The 20,261-nt window shown below is 42.8% G+C and overlaps 1 protein-coding gene across 1 annotated transcript in view; it reads left to right on the top strand.

Annotated features, from left to right (window-relative positions):
* The window catches only part of ror2 (receptor tyrosine kinase-like orphan receptor 2), a 50,673-nt gene extending 30,792 nt beyond the window's left edge, over positions 1 to 19,881 (top strand). Inside the window, exons 3-9 of the mRNA XM_083983751.1 lie at positions 12,008 to 12,295; positions 12,591 to 12,621; positions 15,294 to 15,415; positions 15,525 to 15,839; positions 16,919 to 17,161; positions 17,784 to 17,983; positions 18,305 to 19,881. Coding sequence (XP_083839877.1) covers positions 12,008 to 12,295; positions 12,591 to 12,621; positions 15,294 to 15,415; positions 15,525 to 15,839; positions 16,919 to 17,161; positions 17,784 to 17,983; positions 18,305 to 19,762 — 2,657 coding nt within the window. The 3' untranslated portion in view covers positions 19,763 to 19,881. The remainder of the gene's footprint in view (positions 1 to 12,007; positions 12,296 to 12,590; positions 12,622 to 15,293; positions 15,416 to 15,524; positions 15,840 to 16,918; positions 17,162 to 17,783; positions 17,984 to 18,304) is intronic.
* The last annotated feature ends 380 nt before the right edge of the window (positions 19,882 to 20,261 follow it).

Here is a 20,261-nt window from a genome sequence, read left to right as displayed (position 1 = left end):
TTAAAAGAGCCTCTGCCTGGAAACTGTACTTGTGTCTGATTAGTGAGGCCGTTTTCAGCTCTTGATTTCTATTCAGTTCTAATTTCAATAGCTCAACTTTCTTTATTTATCATTTTCTTTGGTTGTAACCTTATTAAAGGGATAGTTCACTCAAAATTGAAATTGCACTCATTATCTACTCACCCTCATGTGGACTAAGGGCTGGGAGAAGTTTCAGAGTCCTCCGTGGCTTCTCTGAGTTACAGGGGGTCTCGGCGTAGCAGTGCATGTCAATATAACGGTTGCAAATGGATACCAACTGTCTTCGTAACAAAAAGACACACCAAAAAACATCCAAATACCTCCATGCTGCTCGTATGTAATGTCCGTCTTGTATTGAAGCCCCGAAATGCGAAATTGTCACGGAAAAAAATTAAATAAGTCTATTTTTCAAGCTTGTTTGTAGCGGAAGCTTCTCGAAGCTCCTCTTCGGTTCGTCAAATTTGGACGAACTGGGAAGAGGAGCTTCGAGAAGGTATTTGGATGTTTTTTGGTGTGTCTTTTTGTTACCAAGACAGTTGGTATCCATTTGCAACCGTTATATGGACATGCACTGCTACGCCGAGACCCCCTGTAACTCAGAGAAGCCACGGAGGACTCTGAAAATGAGTGAAATTTCAATTTTGGGTGAACTATCCCTTTAAGCTTTCCACCGATCTAATCGACTATATCGGATCGGCCGATATTTCGCATTTTATGCAATTTGTGAGATCGGCTGTAATGTCTTCATTCACCGATCTGATCAATGATGTCATTGTAAACGATAACGATATATATCCCAGAATAACTTTTCCTCGATATAAATATGAGACGTGGTTGATAGAAAGTCCATAGGTTTCATTCAGCCATGCTTTGACAGACAATACAAATAGCCAGTGATAATGAGAGTTGCGCTGCACCGAACAAATCATGTCGCTGGAATAGATGATACGTCACAGGGATTTCTTGTGTAGATCATAACTGATTACAGTTGAGTCAGTCTCTTTGAAGGCTACGTGAATATAAACAATGTGTATATATATATTATAATGCCTGTTTTGTTTATCTGAAACTGCTGTATAATGTTCTTCATTACATACTTCTGTTGATACTCAGTGAACAGATTTTAAATAGACATATTGCTCCCTCACGTGATCGGATCATGATCGGTGATCGGCCCCAAAAATCCTGACTGTGTAAAGCCTAAATCTTATCTTATGTTATCTTATTTCAACATTTCAGGCCTGTTTGGATTGTGTTTGAGTTTAGGAGGACCTATAGCACTTAATCACTCCTCTTTAAAAACAGACAACTAACACTGAAGGAGGATCCAGTGTTCAGAAATAATCTGCTTTTACTCAAGAAATGATTCCAGCTCTTAACACAAAGCTGGAGACTGCACTTTTGCTACCTACAGTCTCGCTGGTTCAGTTGTTTCAAACTAACCTTCCTCGGCAGTCATTCGTCATGACAACAGTCAGGCAACCGGCTGCGTTAACGAGTCCATTAATGAATCTAAACAGATCCGGTAATGCCTCTGCCTTTTGTAAAGGCCCCGTCCTCTGAGCTCAGCTCCGTCAGGCAGCACGGTGTGTGTTCGGCAGCGGCCTCCTCTCAACATCAATCATGTTATAATTTAAGGGGAAGCTTCAACACTGGCAGCGTCTAGTTAATACCAGGGTAGAGAAATGACCATGTATGGACCAGAGTGAACAGAGCGGGAACAGTTTCCATCAACATTTAGGACAGAAAGAAAATAATACAGAGCTGTCTGTGTAATTATTCTTTCCTTTTCGTAATCATTTTACAGTTTCACAACAACACATTGTTAATGTATAAGACTTGTGTAACAGTGAGTGAGCTCACAGTTTGCATTTCAGTTAGAAATACAGAGCAGGCCAGATGGTGGAGTTTCTTCTTTCGCTATTGCTGTAGAACTAGAGCTGTCACAATCATGAAATTGTAGTTGAGGATTAATAATTGTCTTTTTCTGATCATTAAAGCAGAAGTAAGCGGAATATTTGTGTTACAGTTTTTCTCTATTGGTTTGGCTCAATTATTGAAACAGAAATTACATTCTCAAAATAACATGGACAAATCTCCAAACCACCTTGCAAATGTTCACAACAGAATGGCATTTCTCATTGATTTCATCAAATTGCAAATGTCTTAGTACATGTCTCAAGTGTCTTAGTGCATCTTTGCAAATGGTTATGTACAAGTACCCTAGAGTTAGCACAATGAGCATACATTTAGCACATTTTCCAAATGAATAGATCTTGCTGATCTAAGCTGATTAGTTGATTCTCAGTCTAATGGTCGCTCTCTCCAAAACATGTCAGCATGATTTCACTGTGTAAATCATCATATGCACAATAGTCTGTTCAACTGTCAAAATTAGTCAACATACTGTAGGCTAATACCATGAAAACCATATGAATTTCTTGCAGCATTTCATAAATTCATGACAGTAATTGACAGTCAGGTGAAATTAGAACTTGACTAACGAAGGAGCAGTTCCTACATCTCAGATGACCAATCAATCAGCTGTTTAGCTACCTGACTGGTGCTGTCTATGATTGTGAATGCTGCCAAACGCGTATATATAGAGCTTGGCTAGGGCCTGTACCTTTTGGGCTCTAGGGTGATGTTGATGAAAATATCTGGCCAATCAGAGCGCAGCGTATGGATGGTCAGGAGGATGAAGATGGTGGCCAGGAGACAGAGGGTGATGACAGTGATGACCAGTGAAAATGTCTCTACTCGTGAAACTTTGTTTACTGCACTATAGGCTTGGTATATTTTTTCTGTTTTTTTTGTGTTCATATTTCATACATGTACAGAGAACTGTAGGCCTATACATTTTGTTTTTACAGTACATAGTCTTGAGTTACTTTATATAGGCTATGTGAATAAAAATGGTTACAATTTCCTTGGCAATATGAGTGCAGTGTGTGTGATGTCAAACTTTGGAGGCTGCTCTTACTGTAAAGTCCTTTTCTTAGGTTTTATACGTCTCTGCCATAGTGACAAAACATCTAAGCATTTTGACTTGCAGTGCTCACAGAATGCCACAGGGATGATGCATTTTGGGGGCACTGACTACTTACATGAGAAAGAAGTTTGGTTTTGACACATAAGTAAACTGTTTTGGGAGAGATATGAGGTTCTGCAGCTCATCCATGGTGTTATGCTGAACCATCCAGTTTATTTTTGGTAAAAGCACTAAGTGAATGCAAATGAGCCAAAAGCAATCGAGAAAGATCTTTGCCATTTTGATGGTACTGACACTTTACATGGTAAAGGAATCTAGTTTTGAAGCATGTGTGAACAGTTTTGGGAGAGATATGCGCTTTTGCTAGTGAGCTGTAATGTTGTGCAGAACTGTAAGACTGTTTGGCCAAATGGTCTTATAGTTTTAAGAATGTAATTTCTGTTTCAAGATATGAGCCAAACCAACAGAGAAAAACTGTAATATAAGTCTTAAATAGTTCTATCTTCCGACAGCAATCACTTACATAGAGTGTTTGGTCTGAAACACGGGTCTGTCAGTCACTCTGCTCTGCTGTAAGCCGAGGAGAAAACTTTCCTTGTATCCTACAACCTTTATCCAATGAGGAGAGAGAACGGCATAAAGGGGCGGTCCTCTCTGTGTGTGCAGCCAAGGGATGCGCGTGAATGTGGTGACGTAGGGACGAGGGCGGGGACTGCTAACTCCATCTGCTGACAAGAAGTTAGCCAAAACCACCGGATTGCTTACTTCTGCTTTAAATGCCACTATTAGTTTAATAATACACATACACCTCATGAAAAAGCAGAGACATTTATTGGCTGCAACTAAATCCATGATGCTTATATCAATAGATGATCATCGAAATGCGGCCGTCGGATATTAGAAATGAAGCTCCTCAAGATGAACAGTTTGTGGGGATCCATTCATGTCATTAATCCAAAGGGGAAGAGGGCGCAATGTGATGATGTCACTAATACACTGCAAAAACTCAAAATCTTTCCAAGAATATTTGTCTTCTTTCTTGTCAAAATGTCTCATTTATAATCAAAACAATCCCTTTCCACTTAATATAAGAATCATCACCTAAAAATATACTTGTTTTTAGATAATTTTCACTTGTTTCAAACACATTTTCACTTGAAATAAGTAGAAAAATCTGCCAGTGAAAGCAAGTTTTTTGTGCTTGTAATAAGGAAGAAAAACTTGCTCCACTATCAGATTATTTTAAGTGAAAATCTGCTTGAAAGAAGGAAAAAGTGTCTAAAAACAAGCTGCTTTTTAAATGTGATGAGTCTTATTTTAAGTATAATGAGATTTGTTTTGACTAGAAATTACATTTTGACTAAAAATAAGACAAATATTCTTGGTAAGATATTAGATTTTTTGCAGTGTAGAGGACAAGTCGAGGAAATAGTGATGGAAATATGAAGTTTCTGTTAGTTTGATCCAGCCATTTTTATACAGATTATATGGAAACAATTTTAACAATTATGCATAAATGATTGCAGTCAGTTCATATGATTATGATCAGGCAATTATTTAATAATTGTGACCTAATTGTGAGGCCTAATTAGAACAGCTCTGAAAATTATTGGTAGAATTGTTTGATGCCAGCATTGTGTATTTGGAGGCAGTGGTAGGCTAAACACATGAAATATATAGGCAAGTAACATACAAGTAATATTACAGCATCAATGTATGTACCGGTATGTGGTTGTTGTGCATGTAGGGCAAGTTATTATTAAAACCTCCATTAGTACAGGTAGTCTCACTGAGGTCAGGGTCTCTTTTTAAGAGAAACCTGTGTGTATACAGTTTATACACAGACAGACACATAAATTCATGGGAACGCACACAGATAATTCATTCACATACATTATACACACACAAAAAAAACAGTGTTATTGTAATAAGAACGGCCTTTTAGAATCCTCAAGTGGAGTGAAAGAATGTAACTTGCCTCCATGTGAACATTAACTGAGGAAACTCCCTTTACAACAGAGTCATAAAACAGCAACAATAAAGAAAAATATAAAATACATAATACCTGAGGAATTTTGCTTCAGTTGTGTGAAAGGTCACTCAGATTCATAACACAATTGGTGTTCTGTGTTGGTCTGGCTCTCCGTGCATGCATATTTCCTTATGCAGCTCAACATCGATTGCCAACCACTATAAAAATCAAGGAGAAGAAGAGGATGGGAGGAGGTATAGGAGCCATAGGGACGTGGAGTTCTCCCCCGTTTGGCAGTCTTTGGATTATAAAGTGGGGTGAAAATAAAATCATATAAACATGGGCAGCAGTTTTTATGCACAGCTGGCACACTTGTATGTGTGTACAGACTAGGCAGTCACACACGTCTGCATACGGGTCCTCGTGGACCATCGTGGACAGACAGAAGACGTGGAAGCTATGAACCGGCCTTGTGTGAATGGTAGATCTTTGTCCTTCACGTTTCTGTGTCCATAGGTTGATGACTTCCTTGGTGTTTCACCTGGTCATGGTGTGAAGGAGCGGTGTAATGATGCCTCCTCTTATGGATAACAGGGTTCTTCTCTCCTGAGTCCATGTGTGTGTGTGTGTTTCAACCTGCCTGTGTTCTGCCCCGCTGATTTTATTGGTGGCTTGAAACAGCTCACCTGAGATATGAGACCACTTAATCTGGTTGAAAATGGATTGAAAGTGGATACATTACTTACTTGGATATTTTTGTACCAGTTTAATGAGGATCTTAAAGGGATACTTCACCCAAAAGTGATAATTCACCAAATCATCTACTCACCTTCATGCCAAGGAAGGGTTTAGAGAACTTTCAGAGTCCTCAAAACGCTTTTGTAGTTCCATGGGGGGTCCAGCTGGCAACGGATTTTCATATGATGGCGGCGGATAGTGCGGTTAGTAGTAGCGGCTCTGTTGATGTTTGTGCGCATGCGCGAGATTTACTGCGAGATGTTCTTCTGTGTTTACATCATACATCCAATGGTTTAGACATACAGTAGTGTGTGTTTTGGACAATTGGCACTATCTGCCACGATTATATGTAAATCCGTTGCCAGCCGACCCCCCCTTGGGACCATAAAAGCATTTTGATGACACCGAAAGTTCTCCAAACCCTTCCCTGGCATGATGGTGAGTAGAAAATTGGTGAATTATTGATTTTGGGTGAAGTATCCCTTTAATTAAACAGCTTCAGAATAACTGTGATGGTCCATAGAAATAAAAGCAACCAAAACAGCAGAAAAACAACCGGACCTATAGCCCCCCTTTAAGTGTCTTGTGAGTTTGTGGGTCATGTGTTGGAATCTTTTTTATACAGTCTAATGGTCGACTACTGAGCCACATTGTCTGTAATAGTTGCATCGTAGGAGGAGGTGATGATCAAAAAGAACAGCATCTTCATAAAATCTAGCTTCAAGATAAAGCTAATCGCAAAAGAGTTCTGCAAATTCCACATGTTAACACAGCAGCACATAATTCAAGCTGAGGATCAGTCAGTGTGAGTGGGAGGTTCTCCAGTTGTATGAGGGTTTCACACCAGTGAAGAGCAGTTGGACGGCTGTTCTCCAGCACGTTGGTCTGGAATGTGCTCACATTTGGCTTATAAGTGCTTCCCACATCTCTGAGTAATCTGCTGCCTGACCTTCTAACCCTGACAATGTGTCTTCTAAACGGGAGAAGTACTTTGGTATCTGAGTCAAACTTTGGAACATCAGCAGCTCTGTTCTTCAGATCAAAGGGTCGGTGGTGGAGATGTTGTGAAACTGTCCGGTTTGTTGAGTAAAACACCTTCTGAAGTTCAGGGGCAGAGCAGCATGTGTGGAGGAGCCGCTCCAGAGGTTCAGTCCTCACCAACCTGGGTCGCTCTGTTCTCTTCACATGCACAGGAGATCCTCCTCATTGAGAGAAGTTCCCTTTCACCATCTGTATGCAGCAGTGTTCCTTCAGGCCTGGCATTAACATCTGCTCCAATCACCAGTGGTCTGCTTACAGGTGTGAACCCAGGACTCGTTTAGACCGCATTCAGAGGTGGTCCGGGGCCGGGCCACATGTGGCTACATTCCTTCAGCAGTATTAATGCAAATGTGTCCTGACCACACGGTAAAACCTACTGCTACTGACAGGGCCTGTGTCTGACAGTGGCCTGCCCACTCTGTCAGTTATCCTACCACCATGAGGCCTGTTCCTGTCACAGCTGAAAACAGACTCATTATCTTGACTTTGTTCAACAATATTTAAAGCAGAAGTAAGCGGAATGTTTGTGTTAATATAAGTCTTAAATAGTTCTATCTTCCAACAGCAATCACTTACATAGAGTGTTTGGTCTGAAACACGGGTCTGTCAGTCACTCTGCTCTGCTGTAAGCCGAGGAGAAAACTTTCCTTGTATCCTACAACCTTTATCCAATGAGGAGAGAGAACGGCATAAAGGGGCGGTCCTCTCTGTGTGTGCAGCCAAGGGATGCGCGTGAATGTGGTGACGTAGGGACGAGGGCGGGGACTGATAACTCCATCTGCTGACAGGAAGTTGCTATAAAGTGCTATAAAGCAGAGGTCTTCAACATGTGGTCCACGACCCCTAGGTGGTCCGCGGAGGTACTGCTCAGGGGTCATGAAATTTTTGGTTGATTAGACAGTTCTTTTTTTTTTCATTTGCACATTTGAATAGCTTGTATACATAATTATCATGCAATTGACAGACATTTTTGATATCAGCATTGGTATCAGGTTAACTAAGTATGTTTATACATGGCTCTAGGCCCAGTTTGATATAAAACACAATTTTATACAGTTTATATACTAGGGATCAACTGATATGTTTTTCTCAGGGCCGATACTGATTATTAGTAATCAAGAACAATTGATATTTAGAGCCGATATTCATTTGCCGTAAAAATGTTGAAATAGTGTCCAAATTTAGAATAACACACCCGGGATTTGACTGAATACAGTATACTGTTTGTTTGTTTTTGTACACTGAAAATTGGTGATCAAAAGACCTTAAAGGGATAGTTCAGCTTTTTGAAGTCTGATATAGAGCTGCTTATTCCAGCCCATATTGTCCATGCCAGTTTAGTACCTTTAAGTATTAAACCACCATAAAGAGATTACTACGACAAATTTCTATTGTCACACACTAAATCATCATATTAATTATTATCAACAGTAGCTGACAGTGTGTTACTGACACATTTTGCTCAGTAGCTGTCAGAGACCAGACCATACAGCCTCGGCCAATGCGCTGCAACCCCAAATAAAGCATGATATCAGTAGATCGACAGTTGGCAGCTGAGCAGAGTTTTTAAGCATATATCACATTCACATGATATTGTGGGTTTGATTTTCCCATGAGCAGGTCTATACGGCTCATATCTCTGATGCCAAAGCCTCTTATCAACACACCATAGTTCAGCAGATTGTATTCCAGCTGCTTTTGGCCAAATATGATATTTGATTTAAGAAAACCTCCATAATGAAGTTTTGGCATTGTGTCATTTTCTGCATTTGTTGAGTGGTCATTTCTTAGACAAACAAGCTGATGGACCGGCTGATGGACCAACTTTAGAAACTTTCCAGAGAGCAGACTCTCAAAGACAGAGTTCAGTTTCACGACCTCTGTCTCGTGGGGATAAGACAAATCAGCCTTGAAATGTGAAACAGCCAGACCTGCCCGTCAAACAGTTGTTTGACTTTTGATCATGAGCGGTGATGTCTGAATCTCCCAGTGGATTACTGAGTGGGCCCAGACACATTCATTTATTGGGGTTTGGGGAACTGAGACAAATAGGATGAAAGAGAAAGGTCACACACATCAAAGGAGGGAGCCTTGAGGAATCCAGGAAGTGAGACTTAACAAGGACACATCTAAATGTGTGAGGGAATGTGAATGTTTTTTTGTTTTTTTTTTACACTACAACCAAAAGGAGATAATAACTTCTCCTACAATTGCAAAGTATTACCCCCCCTCACTGAGTGCTCGTGTGTGTAGCTCTGGTAAGCCCATGATGATCAGCATCATCAGGTTGTGACGGTTTGGTCAGTTTGACTCTCTGGGGTGGAGACAGAAATGTCAGAGTGTTCCACAGGCCGTAATGGGCTGTATAGGTTGAAGTGGTGACTAATGCAAGGAGAGAGAGGTCACACCGACATTAATTACACATCAGGGTCAGGCTCAGGGAGGGTAGAGCTCCAGTGAGTAGACTAAGGAGGAGGTTGAAACCACTTGTGTAAACTTGGACGGTGGACGTTCTTATTTTGAGAAGTGAATGGGTGGAGGTGATAAAGCCGATGATGTCAAGGAAAGGAAAAGGCTGCTACACCATGCGTGAAATGTGAGTAATAGAGCGACTGCGGATGTGGCGTTTGGAGGGAGAAGCTGCGGTGTGGGTGGAGATGTTTGCCGAAGATGCTGGGGCTGGTGACAGTGACTTAAAAGGGATATTTCAACATTTTGGGCAAATTCGCCTATATTGCCATTATCCCAATAGTCATAGAAGTAGGTTCATTACCTTTAATTGTTGGTGCAAGCTATTTTGAGATTGGCGGGGCAGAGACGCGAGCTCTGCGCGGTATTTCCGGGCTTTCCCTTATCAAACTCATCAAATACAACACAAACACAATCCAACAACTCCAAAACGCTCTGGTGGACAAGTTGTGACGTGCACATTCACAACACTATGAAATAATAAAGGAAATGCTATGAGACAGAGTTGTTTTCAAGGTAATATGTAACCGGAACTACATTCCCGACACGGCTGCTCGGCAGTGACTTCAAAAGCGAAAGTAGTTCCAAGTATTTGCTTCATGTGTCGTAGGCTAATGTTACATAATTATACGTTAATTATTTACGTTATTTCATATAAATGTAGAAATACCATGAGCCTCCATTGCGTTAGCTGAGCAGCTCGCGTCTCTGCCCCGCTGATCTCAAAACAGCTTGCATCGACAATTAAAGGTAATGAACTTACTGCTAAAACTGTAGGGATTATGGCAATAGGCAAATTTGCCAAAATGTTGAAATATCCCTTTAACCTCTGATCACACAGAGACGCTTACCTCTTACTTACTGTGAGAGTCCCTGCACACCGCTGCTGCCTGTCAGCTTTATTCATCCTCCCCTTCCTGCTCCGCCCTCACACCGTCGCTCGCTCCATCATAGAGCTGCAGTACGTCCTTTAATGACGGATGGAGGAGTTGTAATTAAAGAGCTGTGTGGTGACATCACTCATCTGCAGCCCGCTCTGTGGGGAGCTGGCCACACATCTGTTTTTCCATTGTGTAAACTCCACAGCCCAGCTGCCGCATGACATGCAGATGGTACGGAGAACCAGGGGACTTCTGTGTGAGTGTGTGAGTGAGTGAGTGAGTGTGCGTGTTTATCATGGACTCCTGGACTGTGCCTTTTTATTCCCTTATTCAGAAATCGACATAGCTGACAGGAGTCTCAGCAAAGAGCCAAGAGTGCTGCAAGATGTCTTGAAACACTTCTGCTCTAACTGAATGATGACTAAGACTAATGCCTGACACTCCCCCCAAAACTGAACCACTGCCACCCACCATACACAGATTAGCCAGAGGTAGGAGACTAAAAGTATCCAGATTAGGAAATATTGTAAACTCTAATCCATCTGAACTGCAGTATGTGAAGCAACAATGTGTTGCAATCCCCTCGAGTCCCAGGGGAACAGCTGTGCTCTTCTGCATCTTCTTTTGAAGAAGTCACATCTGGAGCTCCACATTTTTAATGAGCATGCCAATAGATGTGTGGTTGCAACACAGACAGTCACCCATTGGTTTCTGACGCTCAGCCTGAGCTGCTCCACTGTCACCATCTTGGGGGGTGTCTGACTCCACCCTAACTCCGGCAAAGAAGGGAAGCATGAGCGTGGTTGAGACTCTGTGCATCACATTTTGTGACAAGCCATAGCATTCCCCACACTCAACCCAACTTTATTTTATTATTTTAAATCACTTCTTAAACCCCACTTGTACAGACTTGCTTTATGTGATGTCATCGTTTTCTTTCTATCATCTGTTTTATCTCACAATGTTACTCAGATGCTCTTAGTTTTACTTTTTTTATCTTATCTCCTTTTATCACATATAGCCCCTTTTATTTATTTTATCTAATTAACTGCATCCTGCATTTTAATTTGAGTCCTCCTGGTCTCAATGATGCCTGTATTGCTATATTGCTGTTTTTATTACACTTGTCTCTTATATGTTGTTTTGTCATGCACTTTGTAAACTTGTGTTTTTAAAGGCGCTATATAAATAAAGTTATTATTATTTATAGAACACTTTAAAAACAGCCATTGTTGACCACAGTGCTATACAGGTCAGTAAAAACAGCACAGCACATAAAAGTAAACAATACAATTACGTAATTAAAATACCATAAAATACATAAGTAAAGTGCAGTTAAATTCAAATGTGCCATAAATAAATGAATGAAACACAAATAAAAAACAAATGTGTCAGCTCAGTTGAATGCCAGGGAGAAAAAATGCATGTGCTTTAAAAACCTCTTTAGACTCGGCCGACTGGGTGTGCCACGGCAGGCTGTTCCAGCCCCAAAGGCTCCGCCCCTTTGGTCTTTAGCTCAGTTTTAGTGAAGACCAGTAGCGGCTGATTGGCAGGTCTTAATACTCTGGTAGGGGCATGAATGTGTAGCAGCTCAGTCAGGTACTCGGGGGCCAGCCCATGAAAAGCCTTAAAGATAAACAATAAAATCTTAAAATCAGTTCTTAACAAAACCACCACACACCATAATCATACCTTAATTACACAAAACTTTAAGCTTTAATAAAATGTTAACAGGTAAGTTTAAAAAAAAAAAAAAAAAGACAGTTTCATGATAGTTGCCATGGGCGCAGTGGTGGCCCTTTAATCCAGAGTTGATTAAAATGTGAGCTGTGTTTAAAAGCAGCAGTGGACTCCTGGTTGTGTATTTCAGCTGCTGTGTTTGGTCTCTTCAAGGTTACTTCCTGGAGTTCCAGGGGCCAGTCAACAACATCACCCACTTCCAGGGCCAGACGGCCACGCTGCACTGCAGAGTGACAGGAAACCCCCGGCCCACCATCCGCTGGCTGAAGAACGATGCCCCCGTGGTCCAGGAGCAGGGACGCATCACCATCCGCAAGATGGAGTCGGGGTCCAAGCTCCGCATCCAGGACCTGGACACCACGGACACCGGCTACTATCAGTGTGTCGCCTCCAACTCATTCAAGGTCATCTCTGCCACGGGTGTCCTGTATGTCAAACTAGGTAAGGCTCACTGGATTTACTCACTGATTCTGTCATTAATGTGCACAACGTTGGTTTTGTTTAAAGACTTATGTTCTCACAGTGACATGAGCAGCTTGTGTTGTTTTTCTGTCTGTCTTTTAGTTTGTTTTATTGTATTTATCTGATGGTGTCATTTATAAGTCATAAGTGTTGCTTTGCATTGTAAAAACAGGTAATAGTTTTTAAGTCAACCAGCAGTCACGCAAAAAAAAAGTGTCATAAGCCTTGATAGATCACTTTTAATGGTTAATGTATTTTTATTTTGAATTCACAGGACAGGTGCCCACACATGGCCCAGATCAACCGTAAGTGAACCCCCTTCCTGTGGATGAGTGTGCGTATGAGTAAATGTCTGAACAGCAACAGAGCCAGAAGCCAAACTGATATTTTCATCAGAGAAAAAGTGATCAGTGGGAGAAGAAGTGTTTAGCTCCGTCATCACATCACAAACTGTGAAGGAGGGTTAACAGAGAAGCAGGCTACTCCAGCAGCTACATTACAGAAACATCCTGTTTTATGTTAAAACAGGAAGAGTTTAACACATTGGTAAATCCAGACTCACTTCAGCCTGTTTTATCTCAAGTCTGTTTTAAGTTTTTAAGATCTGTTTGGAAGCTTTGCATTTAGTTTGATAACTCCTTTATGAAGTCTAATGAAGTTTATAACAGATTATTTAATATGTTTGCTGAGTAAATCCTCCAACCTAGAGAAGAAATCCCTGCTCTACCTATTTATCTATCAAAGTACCAAGTGGATTATGGAGGTACTAGTCTGGAAATGACATGGATTTCATGGTCAGCTCAGTGGGTTAAGGCCATTGTTGTGTGGTAATGATTAAAGTTTTGGGTTTAGAGCCCATGTTGAATTAATTAGAAATCCCTCACAGCCAAAAGCCTTTCCCTCATTAGACAAGAAGAAGGTTTGTGGTGAGGGTGAATCAGACGGTTGGTTTCTGTTTGTAGTGTCAGAAGTGTCTGCCCAGAGCTGAAGTGGGCATGTAAAGACACGTCACAGCTGACAGTCATACCTGAGGTGCTCCGACTGTTAAAATGGAGAAGATCTTGTGCTATGCCGCAGTGATTGATGCAACCGAATGATGAGGGTAGCAGCTTTATTCTTCTCAGCGCCTTGTGGCTTTGATTCACCAGGACGGGGGCTCAGAACAGATTCCACAAGCTAAGAGTCAGACGCTCAGTGGCGGTTTGGAGAGGCCCTGCTCTGAACTGGAAAGAATGCTTCACGTTCTCAGTCAGACCGACTGTTCCTGAATGCCTCTTCCAGGGAGCTTATCTCATCAGCCAGCAATATAACCCCTTTAATGTCCCACATCTAGAGTCAGGGGCAGGGTACAAAGACTTCTTTTTTATTTATTGAAGCAATAGTATACGTTTACTTTAATCAGAGAGTTCTGAATCCTGTACAGCTCGGCTCTGGCACCGTCCATCACCTGCAATTATCTCTGAATCAAATCCGGACTTGGCCCATTACTCTTCTCCTTTCAGTCATGAGAGTCCCATTTCCCAAAATGTTCAACTCTTTTATTAGGTAAAGGGCACGAAGGGTATTTTATCAGCTACTCCCATCTGATATATAATGTGCTCAGGTCAGTTTAGGTCTCCTAATCTGATCTACTATACTCTAGCACATTGGTTCCCAACCTGTGGTCCGGGCCTCCCTCAGGGCGACGTCAGAGATTTCAGAGGGTCCACAGAGCTTTGTCTGGTTATCAAAATTATATTTGTGCATATTGAAATTGGTAACACTTTATTTGAGTTATAATAGGCGTAACACATTATAGAGTATTATAACTCTATAATAATACTTGACCTTATAAGCCATTATAAAATGCTCTATAATGTGTTATGCTTTTTGTTATAAAGCCTTGTGATAATTTACGAGTGTTTATAATGATAGTTATACACGTTTATAAGCCAATTATAACACATTATAACTATATTTATAATGCATTATCGATGTGGGCATTGTCAGCGAGTTACTAACAATTATAACGTATACCTGACCTTATAAGTCATGATAAAATGCTTTATAGTGTGTTATGATTATTATTATGAAGCATTATAACTATAGTTATACAGTGCTATAACTGCATTATAACTCATTAGAAGAATGGTTATAATGTGTTAGAGATAGGCGTCAAATAAAGTGTTACCCAATTTTAAAATCCCAATAACAGACTTGGATAATCAAAATCATGTATAAACAAAGACAATAGGACCAAAAACCTACAACCTACCTGCTTCTAGGTTCATGATAACAATCATGACACAACATAGGAAAAGGGACAGAAAGATAAAATAAAATAAAGCAAAATAGAATAAAAAAGAATCAGATTTATAATTCAGAATGGATTCAGAATGGTGCTCCTAATTGTAATTACCCACAGCAGGGCTCCAACTTTTATCAACTGTTTATTTTTGTAAATAAAAGTTTGTATCACTGTATTCTTTTGAACAACAAAAGCTTCAAGGAAAAAAGGTTGGGAACCACTGCTCTAGCAGATACAGTAGATGTAACTGAACACAGTCGATGGGTTTTAGGTGCAAAATGTAATTATAACAGTAACATTGATGGAAGACACCTCAACCTGGGGGTCTCAGCAAAGACCTGCTTTTGAAAACTATTCCCTGTATGGTGTGTGTAACTGTTGTCACTGCAAAAATATAAGAAACACGTAGATGTTGAAGTATTTAAAAATTAAAACATCAGTAAGTGGCCACATGGTGGTGCTGTTGCAGCAACTTTTAACTGTCTTTGCATTTTGTGCACAGTGAGGTCTCAATAACAGGGTTTTTTAGGCTTTTTTTATTCATGTTTCATAATGTGTGGTATATTGAGACCCAGATGTAAACTGATTTGGTTTAAAATCAAACTCATGTGTGCTCTCTTGTGCACCAAGGCTTGGATTATCAACTGGGATGTTTGAGGTGATGTCCTTGTTTGTTTGTTTGTTTTTTAGGTCACGTGAGAAAGGCTTCTGCCAGCCGTACCGAGGCATCGCCTGTGCTCGCTTCATCGGCAACCAGAGCATCTACGTGGAGTCACTGCAGATGCAGGGGGAGAGTGAAAACCGCATCACAGGTAAAGATGGACCAATCACATTGTACAGTGAACAGCTGGCTTTAATTCTTACTGCAGATATCTGAGATGACATCAGCTGAAACGTGCGTCTCTGTTTCTTCCCTCCAAGCTGCTTTCACCATGATCGGCACCTCCACCCACCTGTCGGACCAGTGCTCCAAGTTCGCCATCCCGTCCTTCTGCTACTACGTCTTCCCCCTGTGCGACGAGGGCTCCCGGGGGCCCCGGCAGCGGCAGCTCTGTCGAGACGAGTGCGAGGCCCTGGAGAACGACCTGTGCCAGGCCGAGTACACGGTGGCCCGCACCAATCCCATGATCCTCATGCAGCTGAAGCTTCCCAGCTGCCACCTGCTGCCGCGGCCCGGCACGTCTGATGCTGCTTCCTGCATGAGGATCGGAGTGCCACAGGATAAACTGGGTCCATGTAAGTAGATGCTGCGAGAAGCACACTCATTACAGAAATTGAATTGTGAACTCAATGAAAAATGGATTATTGAAGCAAGTCTAAAATTGTGACACAGAGTGGAGCCGGTCAATTCAATATAATTCCATCCATTAGTAACACAATGACAGAATGTTTGACTAGTAGTAGTCAAATATAAAGACTAGTGCAGTAATAAAACATCTAAAGGAAGAAATTTTGATCAAACTGAGCCTTAAAACCAGCTGTCAGGACTTCTGTAACTTTGTGATGCCACAACAAAGCAGTCACTGCCCTCAGCCACACAGCCTCAGAGCGTTTAGTTGACTTTTTGTTTAAAGGAATATTTGAACATTGATGGGAATACAGGTGCATCTCAATAAATTAGAATATCATAGTTTATTTATGTCAGTAATTTAATTCAAAAAGTGAAACTAATTCATTATATAGATTCATTACAGAGAATTAATCATTTTGTGTCTTTATTTATTTAATGTCTTTTAATTGTAATGATTATGGCTTACATTTAGTCAAGACCTAAAATTAAGTATCTCAAAACATTTTAATATTCCAAAAGACCAATTAAAAAAAACATATAAATCCATATTTTTTCATATGGAAATGTTGACCTTCTGAAAAACATGTCTATCTATATGCACTCAATACTTAGTTGGGGCTATTTTACTTGAACTACTGTAAATAGACTTTTCCATGATATTCTAATTTATTGAGATGCATGTGTACGCTCATTGTCTTAACATGAGTTCATGAATGGAATAAGAACAAAAAATGATTATATACTTCATTAACCCCCAAAGTGAAATTCATTGTCAGGATGTGGCAGCAAATCTTAGCATCTCTCAGGATGAAAAAACATTTCCCCAAATATTAAAATATTCTATCCGGAGCATCCAGTTAGCTCCAGAATGTGAAATGTAAAAAAAACTGAACTGAATCTGAAAGATGTATAACATCACAGTCCATTTCTAAGTTGTGGCCATGGCCACCAGGGTCACCTCTCCTCTAGTGTCCAATAGGATCTATTCTGAATCAGTGTGTGTGCTCCACAGATTCCCCCACAGACCACATCTGCTACAACGGGAGTGGGGCCGACTACAGGGGCACAGTCAGCATCACTAAGTCTGGACACCACTGCCAGAGTTGGAGCGCCCAGTACCCCCACAGCCACCACCTGTCCCAGGAATACCCCGAGCTCTGGGGGAGTCACAACTTCTGTCGGAACCCGGGAGGCCAGATGCAGGCGCCCTGGTGCTTCACCCTGGACCCTCATGTCAGGGTGGACCTGTGTGACATACACCCCTGCAGTAAGTAATGCATTATGTGTGTTGACCTCTGAGCATTCACTCTCTTTTTATTGAAGGTTTTGCAGGCATATACATTTAGTTGTTAAAATGACAAAAAAAAGTGTTGTAGGCAGGGAATGCCTTGTTCAATTCAGAATTCATTCAAAGAACTTCCACAATTCAACATTCTCAATCTCATATACCCCCCACCCACCCACCCAAAAAAGGAAGCACAATCAACAAAATAAATAAATAATAAATAGACTCTTACAAATAAATATATGAAAAGAAAGAATCCGAAATGATCAGCTCTAAGTGCAGATGTGGACAAACCAGACCTGAGATCTGATCACTCAGACCACATTCTGTGGTGGTCTGGACCACGTATGGCCACATACTGTTAGTAGCATCAAAGTAATGTATCCTGACCACAGTGAAGGACCAGCTACAGCAGTAACATCCTGTCTCATTAATCCCAAACAGTTACATCCACCACTTGTAGCCTCTGTCTCATTCTTTTAGTCACTGCCCATTGTCACTGTGTTTTACTATTACAGACAATGTTGTGATAAGCACATTACAAATAAGAGGACCTGGGTTACTACAACCTGTCTTTATGTCTTTACCATCTTTTATGTTACAGAGCCACCGGAGAGCACCAGGAAGGAGATCCTGTTTATTCTCATCCCTGCCATCGCCATCCCATTGGTCATCGCCTGCCTCTTCTTCTTGGTGTGTGCGTGTCGCAATAAGCAGAAGGCTTCGACTGACATACCACCGCGCTGCCAGCTCAACAGCTCCCCCAGCCAGGACATGGAGCTGCACAGTCAACAGAAACACCAGGTAATACACACACTGATGGATCTGTGATCAATACATAGATACATGGATACATAGATACATAGATCTAAAACGAGATGAGATGAGATGATCTGTCACAGAAGGAGAGCATAGCTAAAATACACAAGGGATTGGGGAGACAAATCACAAGCAATGATGAGAGCAATGATGCAGATGACTGACAAAATAAAACAGGAAATAAACAAAAGACAAGACAGAAACTAACAACAGACACTTAACGATCAAAACGGGTCCTGACAGGAAAGAACTTCAATTAACAACTGTTGCATTCTGGTGCTGAAGTCCGTCTCTTTGTGTGTGCAGGGGAAGCTGAGGGAGATCAACATGTCGGCGGTGCGCTTCATGGAGGAGCTGGGCGAGGATCGCTTCGGCAAGGTCTACAAGGGCCACCTGTACGGCACGGCGCCCGGCGAGCAGAGCCAGGTGGTGGCCATCAAGACCCTGAAAGACAAGGTGGACGCCGCCCTCTGCGAGGAGTTCCGCCACGAGGCCATGCTCCGCCTCCACCTGCAGCACCAGAACGTGGTGTGCCTGCTGGGCGTGGTCACCAAAGAGCAGCCAATGAGCATGGTGTTCGCCCACTCGGGCCTGGGCGACCTGCACGAGTACCTGGTGATGCGCTCGCCCAACTCGGACGTGGGCAGCTCCGACGACGACAAGACGGTCAAGTCCACCCTGGAGCAGGCCGACTTCCTCCACGTCATCACCCAGATCGCGGCGGGGATGGAATACCTCTCGGGCCAGCAGGTCGTCCACAAAGACCTCGCCGCCAGAAACATCCTGGTCTACGAGAAGCTCAGCGTGAAGATCCTGGACCTGGGCCTGTTCAGGGACGTCTACTCGGCCGATTACTACAACCTGACGGGCACCAGCTCCTTCCCCATCCGCTGGATGTCGCCGGAGGCCATCATGTACGGCAAGTTCTCCACGGAGTCGGACATCTGGTCGTACGGCGTGCTGCTGTGGGAGACGTTCAGCTACGGCCTGCAGCCGTACTGCGGCTACTCCAACCAGGACGTGATGGAGATGGTCCACGGGCGCCAGCTGCTGTCCTGCCCCGACGACTGCCCCGCCTGGGTCTACGCCCTCATGCTGGAGTGCTGGAGCGAGTTCCCGGCGAGGCGGCCCCGCTTCAAGGACGTCCACGCGCGCCTGCGCTCCTGGGAGAGCCTGTCCAACTGCAACAGCTCGGCCCAGACGTCCGGCGCCAGCAACACCACCCAGACCAGCTCCCTGAGCACCAGCCCCGTCAGCAACGTCAGCATGAGCACGGCCAACGCGTCGCGCTACGCCAGCCCCAAGAAGAGCCTGCCGTTCCACCAGCCCCAGTTCGTGCCCATGAAGGGTCCGATGCACCGGCCCATGGTCCCGCCGCAGCTCTACATCCCCGTCAACGGGTACCACCCCATGTCGCCCTACCCCTACCTGCAGAACTTCTACCCCATGCAGATCCCCATGGCCATGCCCCACCAGCAGATGCACCACGCGCCGCAGATGGTCGCCAAGGCCGGCTCCCACCACAGCGGCAGCGGCTCCACGTCCACGGATTACATCACCTCGGCCCCCTCCAGCGCCTCCGTCACAGAGAGGTCGGCGTTACTAGGAGACAACTCCAGGACCAATGAGGAGGACTTAGCCGACAGGGCGTCCCAGGCCGAGCCAGACCACAACGAGGACTCGTCGGTGCCCGAGACAGAATTGTTAGGGGACAACGACCCCCCACAGACTGATGAACTGGCCGTCCACCTGTCGGACGCGTAGGCGCGGCGCCGTCCCACACACAGAGGAGCTGAAATATTCTGTGAGCTGTCCTTGCTTGCCAAAAAAAAAAAATTCAAAGAGCAGCATAAAGTGAAAGAGACTGAATGTTTTCTATGAGATTTTTTTTTAGATATTACTGACACATCTGAATGTCAAGTGTATCTCATGTTTGTACCTCTTACATGCCTGTGTTGCGCCCCGCTACACCACCCTCCCACTTCAGATGACGTAGGAGTTATTAGTTGTGTTAAGGCGCCTCTCTTCTGTTACGTTTACTCCTGCGAGAGTTATTATCAAGTGCCTAAAACTGAGACGTCTGGACATGTTTTATTTTGAAAACTTTGGGGTTGTGTTGTCGTTCACATGGACACAAACTGAGATCTTCTATAAACGCTGATGTAAGATACCCATGCTCGTCCCTGATTGGCTCTCATTAACCTCGATAGTGAATTACAGTGTTACTGACCCTGTTGTCTTTGTCGTTGTTGGGTTAAATTCT

The sequence above is a fragment of the Trachurus trachurus genome (genome assembly GCF_905171665.1).
Source record: "Trachurus trachurus genome assembly, chromosome: 12".
NCBI lineage: Eukaryota > Metazoa > Chordata > Actinopteri > Carangiformes > Carangidae > Trachurus > Trachurus trachurus.
The sequence above is the reverse complement of the archived record's forward strand: the minus strand, read 5'-3'. Positions and strand labels throughout refer to the sequence as shown.